This window comes from Genypterus blacodes, unplaced genomic scaffold (genome assembly GCF_046128005.1).
Source record: "Genypterus blacodes isolate CSIRO-AG114 ecotype Tasmania unplaced genomic scaffold, CSIRO-AGI_Gbla_v1 ptg000067l_1, whole genome shotgun sequence".
In the NCBI taxonomy this organism is placed as follows: Eukaryota; Metazoa; Chordata; class Actinopteri; order Ophidiiformes; family Ophidiidae; genus Genypterus; species Genypterus blacodes.
The window spans coordinates 12,365,080-12,375,000 of record NW_027466879.1 but is presented as its reverse complement, the minus strand read 5'-3'; the positions used below and the strand labels follow the sequence as shown (position 1 = coordinate 12,375,000).

Sequence of the window (9,921 nt, the reverse complement as noted above, 5' to 3'; positions counted from 1 at the left end):
TCAGACGCTGACTTCATCCGTTTGGTTTCATTCTAACAGGATACACATTTACATATTTATTATAGCAATCATTATTTGCTTGCTTTATAGATTATTGTAACCTTTAGCACACATTTTCTCTGTCCAATCTGTACATTTTTTAATTAATAAAACCATCAATTTTTGCAAGACATCTGTAGCAAAATCACCTAATGAAGCTGCTTAATTTCCATTTCCCAGCACCGCACATTCTCAGCTACAAACTGAGCTAAACGCGGCTGCTCATCTATGAAAGTCCCCTTAGGTTTCTGCTGCTAATTAAGCCGAAACATTTCTGAGAAGACCAAACCGTTTAACTTGGTGCAAAATATTGGACTTTGGCAGCATATTGGTTTTTTCAAGATTTTGGTTTCCTCTTCAGTCCCTCTGGAGCTTCAGACTGCTGATCTGGTTTTAGCCCTGAAGACGACCTTCAAAAATTTGAAGTAGGAATGGGGAGCTGTGGTTCCAGTGTGCTTGTGAGCGCTGGTGAGGCTTAACAGGCTTCATGTGCTGAATTACAGAGAGCTGAGAGTTCAGCTGAGGTCCTCTGATCGTATTCATGCTTACATGTTTCAGTTTAACCATAAAGCTGAAACTCATCCGGCAAGAATGGCTTTGTCCGCAATAACCACAATGTTATAGATCACAAATATTACAATCAACAGTGAAGATAGCGAGGGCCAAAGCCACGGTTAATTTCACAGCATGAATACAGTTATTACAGATGTTACTAGAGCTCTTTTCAGGCAACATATCAAAGTAAAAGACTGAGGGAAAACAAGCGAGCTGTATTATGAATGCCACAACATTGAATCCTGTCTTTTGGGGGCAAGATCATTATTATTTAACCTTTGATAATTTCATTATTATTGTTAATTTATAATTTTGATATAATCCAATTGGACATACACCATATAAATTTAAATAATCTGATCTATTGATGTGAAAAACCTCTTTGTGATCTTGTGTAATTCTCTTTTGCTTGAGCACTGCTGTGCACACTGAATGGAAACACGCCCTTTTGTGGCCCTTTTAACACAATATCCCTGAAAAGAGATATATAAAGAGATTAGAGATATATGAATAACATAATGCTTATAATTCTTAACGTAATACTGAACTGCAACACTGTGGTTACTGCAGAAACAAAGAACTCAACAGATTGAATAAAGACATTCTAAAAACCTTGCCTGAACAACATGAGAGCAATGAGACGTACACCACATTTACAGTACATCCTTTTATTATCGCAAATATGCAAGAAAAGTCAAATGGAGACACTGTAAATGAACACATGCCCTTTAATACCACAGTCTAATTGTTTAAAACACTTTAAATAATATACATTTGCACCTTATTATACCCTTTGAAATGTTTTAATCCATATGTACACAATGTAATGCTCTGAATTCGTTTCATTCTTTTTTGTGTAGAGGACTAAGCGGTCTCTTAATAACATGAGGGTTACGTCAAACCCAGAGTCCTGATAATTCAATATACAACAGCTGTACATCTGACCCGCCTCAGAGGTGCTTGGAATGCCATGGAAACTGGCTGACCACTGTCCAGTCCTTTGCTGGAGAGGTTGGGATGTGTGAACATGTGTATGAAGTTTGGGTCCTATCGGGTTTGTATGGTGCTTCTAGTTGACCTGGATATTGACCAGTTTGGGTTTTGCTCCTTCTCCCTTGCTTGATTTTCTCAGATTTTCAGAATTTCATGACCTTGAAAGCTGTTCAAACGTATTCTTTCATTAAAAAACAACCGCTCCTTCCTGCCTGAAGACGTTATGCATGCAGATGTGCTGGGCAGGTTTGTACCGTTGTCCACTAACCCTCCACAACTCACACCCAGTGAATCTAGGGAGAAGTTAGCTTGTGATCAGCAGCAGAGTGAGGGCGAGACCGGCCGTATGTTTACAGCTTTGACTCATCAGTTTGTTTGGTTTTTGGTACAGCGAGCCACCCGGTCTCTCTGAGAAGCGGCACGGCGATGACACAGCAGCAGGGGGGGACGCAACCTCAGCCTTCTCCTGGTACCGCTGAGCCCGGGGAGCCTTGGGGAGGAGGGGAGCGACGGAGCCCTCACATCCCTCAGCACACACATGAAAGGCCCTGGTTGACCATTCCCTTTGAGGACACTGGGATGCAAAGGCGCTGGCCACTAGCAGGTCAGAACAAAGGCGGGCTCGACTGAGAGAGAGAACCCCGGGGTGGACTGGGCGGGACTGGGAGCTACGCTTGACGCCCTGATCATCTTCAACCCAGGCTTTGTTTAATCAGTGGCTGTCCAGAGAGGGACGGAGATAACAGGACAAGATGGTCAAAAGAACTAATGCCCACTTTAAAACATCTATATATATAACTACTTTATTGAAAATGGACACCAGTTTAACTTAAACAACCGTCAGCGCCCACGCGGCTCAGGATTGATCTTCTGGAACGGACGAAACAGCATCTGTAAGTTACACACAAATACGAAGAGCCAACCCAACACTCGGCCTTTCTTGTTCGTGGCTTTGATCCAGAAATGTTGGGAATAAGACCAAAAGAATGCGAGCAGGATAAAGTAAATATCAACCTCTCGCCCTCTTTTGTGGAGCTGGCTCACTCTGGGTTCTGTAGGAGAAGTACTGACGAAGTCATCTGGGTTTAGAAGTAACAATGTTGAGAGAAAGAAAGAAACTCTGAGCGCCCCGGTGCGGTCTGACTGAGAGACGAGACAAGATAGAGAGAGCTTAGAACTGTTTTCATGTGTTTTGTGTCAAATAACGCATCGGTGCTTCTTTAGCGACACGATGTCATCATATCTGTACAATCAACAAAATAGGCACCGTTTCTTCATTTTTGCTTGAAACTACCTCAACTATGGAAACTGGCACAGGTGGACTCGGCAGCGTTTACTGGGGTTCAAACAACCGTATAGAAGAGATAGAGGAAGCCGGGCGGGGTCACTGTGTAGGAAAACGTTTAAGTGCAAAGAAACATGGTTGAGCTTTTAGAGTACATCTCCTCCTGGTCACTGAGACATACTGGTAAATGTCGGCTGCCCTCCTTCTCAAGTCATCGACATTCTTACTGGACAGAGCTGCAGCACGCTTCAATTTCAGGTTTTCCCGTCTCAAATTGATGTCCTTTTACTTTAAAATAAACCGTTTTTAGTGCTCGTGTGTGTGTGTGTGTGTGAGAGGATCCCATTAGAAATCCCAGATATGTTTTGGAGCTAATAAGTCGGAATTCCAGAGCACTTTTTTTTTTAATGTGTGCTACACATTTGACAATAAACAATGGAGAAATATCCAGGTTCCCTTCCATCCCCATCTGAACAATGGGACTTTTCCGACTCTGAATGCTTTGCCAGCCAGGATCTCTTTAGCCACATAGCCTGCAGACAGCCGAGTGCTGCAGCTACTGCCAAGAAACGCTCGCTCGCTCGCTCGCAAGCTCCCAAAGCCTAATGAATACAACGTTCATACATCCTTCATATTGGAGACAGGAAAACAAAAAGAGACACATTCAAAATAATCCTATTAATAATAATTGTTTACACCGTGACATGATAAGAAGCGCAAAAAGGAGCAAGTAGAACATGAAGAAACAATAAGAAACAATCAGTTTGGCAAAAGATGCTGCTTTCTGTAAGGCCGCCTTGTCTGCAGCGAGGCCTGTGGAGCAGAGATGTGGGATTTTGGAGGATTTGTGCGATTGGATTGTGTCTTTTTTTCCCGTTTTTCTCAACTTCCTTGTCCCACTTTGGCCCAGACCTTCTTGAACACGGTCTGAGTCTAAACACACGGGACCTCACACAGACACAGGACCGGACGGCGTGATGCCGAGCGCTGTGTCCACAGAGGCATAGGTGAGTGGAGTGTGCCTGGAGTTGGGGTGTATATCAGGACTCAGGGGCAGGTGTGTGTGTGTATGTGTGTGTGTGTGTGTGTGTGTGTGTGCGAGTATCTCCAAAAGTGTGAGGTTTGAGGGAAAAAGTCAACTGATCACGCTGCAGAAGTGTTGAGTCCATTTTTTGTTATCGCAGTTCCAAATTCTTCGGGCTCTATGAAACCTTTTCCCTTTGTTTAGTTCTACATTCCCCTCAGTGGCTTTGAACGCTGGTTAAGCTTAACAAGCCTCTGCTAATACTTAGGTGTGTGTTTCTGTAATTGCAAGGGGGGGGGGGGGGGCAATTTGGAGTTGGCGTGGCGTTGCGGTCCTCTTAGGTTGGTGGCGCTGTGAGGGGATGGAGGAGATGGTGTTGGTGGTGTTGGTGGTGTTGGTGGTGGGGTAGTCCCTCTCCCAGAATGCTCTAGTCCAGGGGTTCCTGTTTTATCCTGATGGGCGTGTTGATGGAGTGACTCCGCCGGTCCTCGCGACACAACACGTACTCGCTGAACTGGGAGGAGTCCACTCCGCCGCCGCAAGACGCCGCCACGCTGAAACCTTTCTGGAAAAGACGCTCCAGAACCTGCGAGGACGGGACGAGAGAGACCAGAGAGACGTTAGGATCATGGCTCAAACACGCTCAGTGAACTTCAAATGAGGCAGCATGTGCGCCGCCCCTGAGCTCTGCCTGTGTTTCACTGTCATCTCCAAATGAACGGGTCGCCTGATGGTGGCGCTGTAATTACCACTTTAACCTTTGAACCGTGAGCCATACAATCAAAATTCCCAGGATTCCTTGTGCCTGCGTCTGATCCATCTTCATTCCTTACTGTTTGGCTATGATTGGCTGCTAAAGTTGAGTGGGCGTGGCCTAACCTCAGCCTTGGTCATTAAGCTTTTCAGTATTTGTTAAAAGCTGAATCTTGTTCATTTGCTTTCCTCATTACGTTAAACGTTGTCTCTCAGTGTGCAGCAGCCGCTTGGATATTTCCAGCGCGTGTTCATTTGGACTCGCATCGCCTGATTATCAATTTTTAATCACCATCCGTCCGTCCATCTGCCTTACATCACCCTCAGATATCTCATCAGTCACAACATGCAGCATGTCATTAACCTCCCCTCCTCCTCCAATCACGTGCAGCCATGGAATAACACCACAGGGCTCTCCCACATCACAACCATCCCTGCAATATTCATGGCCGCTTGTTGCCGGATTGGCTACTGAACTGAGGGGCATGAGCTCAAAGGGATGAGGACAGTGTGAGTGTGAGTGAGGTGTGTTAAGAAGCTGAGTGGAGCTCAGCCTGGTGATTACTGGGGCTCCTAATTTGAGTAATGAGGCCAGGGTGAGAGGGAGAAAAGGGAAGAAGAAGACCGTGAGCGAAAGGAGAAAGAGCGACGTGCGGGGAATGGAGATACGGAGTCGGGGCGATCTGCGGCGAGGACAAAGGCGAGAGGGAGTGTGAGGAGTGTGTTAGCCTTCCCATCTGGTCTGCCTTATTCACTGGGCACTGATCACAGGTGGGAGAAGAAATACTCCAATCTGTTACTTTAAACACTTAGACAGAGAAAATATGCTGAATTAAATAAGCTGTCACTGGAAAACATACCAGACTGCCAAAAGTACTTAAGTGTCAAATAACAGTGTTGATGTATGACTAAGTATCTGGCCCACACAGGGAAAAAACTTGTATCTCCAGTTTTAGAGATTTGGGGATGAAATAAAGAGCTTTTGAGATAATAAATCTTTCCCCTCTAACTTACTTCTTTGACTTTTATAACTTCTACATGGATCCCTGAGATACAAAGCTGAGATATGAGCTTTACCTGACAACAGCAACATGTTAGGAGTTTATCTCACCTTGAATTGACCTGAAATTCTTTTATTACACACAATATTTGAGTTGAAGTTATTCCCACCTCGGGAAAACAACATCCTCACACACACACACACCAGCCCAGATAAAGATACACTTGTGGACAACAAAGTGCACACACACACACACACACACACACACACACACACACACACACACACACACACTCTAGGTCCAGCTCCTCTGCCTGTCTGCTGTAATCCATGTGAGGGTTTTGTGGTGTGTGTGTGTGTGTGTGTGTGTGTGTGTGTATCTAAATCCCAGTGCAGCAGCGCCGTGTATTTACTTATTTTCCCGACCTTTTAATGGAGTGTGCTGGGCGTGGAAATGAAGGGTCTCGCCCCAGGCTCACCCCCTCTGCCAGATACAGAGGCAGAGAGCTTCACGCAAAATAGATGGGTACACACACACACACACACACACACATAGAGACACACACACACACACACACACACACACAGAGACATATATACTTAGAGTAGAAACTTCCTTTGTAATTACAGGGGTGCTGCCCCATCACAGGGCTAAAGAGGGACGTTTAGGCCTCGGGGTCAAGGGGCTGCAGCCTCCTCTGACTGGGGATTAACACACAACAGGAGGGAAGATAAATCACACACACACACACACACAGACAAACGCACACATTCTTGTTACCTGTGCATAGGCGAACACCAAACAACACTCACAGATGCAACACACACACAACCCATGCAGAGTTCATGAAATACACTGTGACAGTCACACACACACACACATCCGTCAAAACCTGAAATCCTCCCTCCTCCCCAATCAAAATCAAATGTGGGGCAGCGTTCTGTTTGGAAAAGACCACTTGGATCCGTTCCCCTCCCTTTTCCTCCTCTGGCCATCCGACGACGACGACGACAAACTCCAATTTGTGAGACAGAAGGGACGGCAGACAGCTGATGGTGAAGATGGCTAATTAACAGACCTGCCCAAGCATCAAACACTCCCAAATCCACGACAGACGACGGAGGAGCCTAACGATTATGGAAATGATATTACAAACTCCTCTTTGATCATTGCATCACATTGCATTTCCCCACATCATCTCTGAACGCGTGTGGGACTCTGTCATGTCGAGGCGATGAAGTCGGTCACAGAGGAGAAGAGGCCTGATCAATAAAGATTGTCTGAAAACACTTTTATCATGAATACGTGGCAACAGAAAAGTCTTAAGGATATTATTATAGATAGTTGGGAGTGACTCAATGACACTGTGGAAGCCGTTCAAAACTTCACATTCTGTTTGACACACTCTAGATTTGTGCCACTGGGGCATAAACAATGCACGGAGTAATTAAGATGTATCCATGCAAAAGGTTCTAATGTCCACGGGACAATGTCCTGAAATCAGTCCCAGCTGACAACAGAGAGACACGCAGCCTCCTAAAGAGCTAAAGCGTGTCCTGGTGTCTCCCTTCACCACCACAGACGTGGGACCGCCGGGCTTCAAACCTAGTTGATGTTGAACTTAGGCGTGTTTCTCTGCTTACTTTCCTGCCTCAATTAAGCAAAGCCGTAACACAATACACTAAAAGCCATTTGCATGCAAGAGCGCCGTGATTGGACCGATTCCAACTATGATGATTTCCGTGAAATGGAATCAGAGCAAGTTAGGGATTTCTCATGAACTTCAGTGCTGCCAGACTCTTGTATGTTTCAAGTATGAATCTGAAGGAAAGATGTGCTTCTCTCACTTCTCTCTCTTCTCTCTCTTGTCTATTTCACTCTTTTGGAACATAAGAAACCAGCCTCAGCGTTGGGTGGCTTTGGCTGCAGAGGGATCTGCCCCAGAACACACATGCACACATCCTCCATTCAGGATAACAGTCACACTGAGCTGCCACTCCATCCCAAAGTTTCCGTGAGAACGAAGCAGGGATATATCAACATCACTCGAACATGGTGAAGCAGGAATCAAAGTGTTTGAGACTCAGGGTTGGAAACCGGAGCACCATGCAATATTGATGGCCACCAGCGTGCACATACACTCGCAAATCCTCCCTGGAGCTGCTGCCAGCATTTGCTCCTTATGGCACAGGGTTGAGGGATGATTGACATGAATCATACACACACACTGAGTGCGACGGTGCCTTTGTTTAGCAGTTCATCCGCTTTAATACAGTGACAGCCAGTCCTTACTGCAGTCACTGTATCATATCCTCTGCTGGTTGCAAGCATCTGGCGTATAACAGCTCAGAAGTTCTTGTCAGATCACGAAACCAATTTGCTCCAACTTGTGCTTTTTCTAATCCTCTGTGCCATCTGCCCACTTTGTGGAAATCACAAGTGCGCAAAAACACTGCAGTAAAACATAAGCTCATAATATTTGCATTTGACAGTCAAGCAGGCAGTATTTCATCGCACCTAGACGTTCCATGATGCACCTCTGTATGGCTGAACCTTCACCCCTGAGCCACACAGGGAACTGACCGCCCAGAGATTGATTGAATTTTGTTGTATGATAAAGGAAATCAAACAGTTTTTATCATTCAATCATATTTTTCTCATGAAGCTGCCAGATTTAAGCACAGATTCAGGTTGGGATCATGTTAACATGATGTAGAGTAAAGGGAGATATAGGACAGTGTTTAAAAAGGATTTTTTTTTCAGGTAATAAGTTGATGATTTGATCAACGCAATCACTCACCTAAGAAGTGAAACAAAAAACAGATGATTGACATTAAAAAGTATAAAAATGTCTTTTTTCCAATCCATCTGACATTATTACACTTTCTTTAACATTACTTCATTTTCCACTTCATCCTATACTTCTATATGTCAGGTTACTCCTTCCCATTAAACTTACAAATGGGAAAACCTTTGTTCTAGTCCATGGATAATGCTTTTCCTCTCCCTTCATTCTCTTCTCTTCTCTTCTCTTTCTGTGCCTCTGTGTATCTGAGCTCTGATTGGCTGCTGCCTGAGTGGCTCCTTATGTGTCCAGGTGAGCGTTGAGCTGCTTCACACTACTCAAACAGCAGCGGGTCGGTCTATAACCTGTTCACCCTACAGGATAATCCGCCTTCTTTCGGCCCTGAGCTCTCCACCCTGCTCTGTGCCGGAAGAGGAGCCTTACCTACGGCAGACTTTAGGTTCTGTCCTACCAACCTGAGCAGCAGAGGTTCACAACCCAGGCGTGTGTGTGGTCCTGTTTGCTCCGATGAGCTGTGTTTTCTGAGGATTGATGGAGTGACAGAATGACATGTAAGGGAGTGTTACGATGTGTTACGCCGTGTTGCGGTGTGTTGCGTTGCCGCCTGGGCAGCGGGGGGACAGGGAGCCCTTCTCTCTCCGACTGCCTCGGCTGTCACAGTGATGAAGGACGGATTGGGCCTGGTCTGATCTGAGTGCTTCATCACGGTGATGTATGGAGCAGCAAGCCCTGGCTCCAGCTCTGGGACGTGTGTGTGTGTATGTATGTGTGTGTTTGTGTGTGTGTGTGTGTGTGTGTGTGTGTGTGTGTGTGTGTGTATGTGTGTGTGTGTGTGTGTGTGTGTGTACACCTCTGTGGCTCTTTGGCTAAATGTTTTCCCTCAGTTAAGTGCCTTTGTTGCTCTCTATTCCTCTCCACTGGCTCTACATCACAGCGCAGGTGGTTTGCATTATTCCCTAAATTCCATTCATGACTTCATGGGGAATCACTCGCCAAGGTGGAGTTGTTTATTCTCACTCTCTCACATTTGAATAGACAAGACCAAGGACAGAACAGACTAAATATACACCCGTATATACCCTTAGACTTTGCTCCCTTAGCTGCTTTTAACACATCTAGACTGCGAGTAGAAGATGATAGAAGGAGGAGGATGTGACGCTCTGATGTTATTTTATCCTATTCAAGCATTTAAGGTGAGAAAATATGAAAATAAACAGCAAAAGCCTGCGTATTTAAATCCCTGTGCTTGAGCGTAGCATTGAGAAACGTCATGTTATCTGATTGTGACTCAGGTTTTCAGGTCTTAACCCTGATAAAAGCCCTGGAGGGTCAAAGCACCTCAGTGTGAGTGACACCCATCAACATAAGAGACAGGCTGAAGTTTGTCACATATCTGTCTCTTTCCTCTACAAAAAATCCATCCCGCCATAAATATGGCGTTGCAGACACGGCTGCATCTCCCTCC

The 9,921-nt window shown here is 45.4% G+C and overlaps 1 protein-coding gene across 1 annotated transcript in view; it reads right to left on the bottom strand.

The window, feature by feature from the left end:
* Positions 1-1,275: 1,275 nt before the first annotated feature.
* Positions 1,276-9,921, bottom strand: part of kctd15b (potassium channel tetramerization domain containing 15b) — a 28,079-nt gene continuing 19,433 nt past the window's right edge. The window contains exon 5 of the mRNA XM_076156350.1: positions 1,276-4,482. Within this exon, the coding sequence (XP_076012465.1) occupies positions 4,324-4,482 (159 nt within the window). The 3' untranslated portion in view covers positions 1,276-4,323. The remainder of the gene's footprint in view (positions 4,483-9,921) is intronic.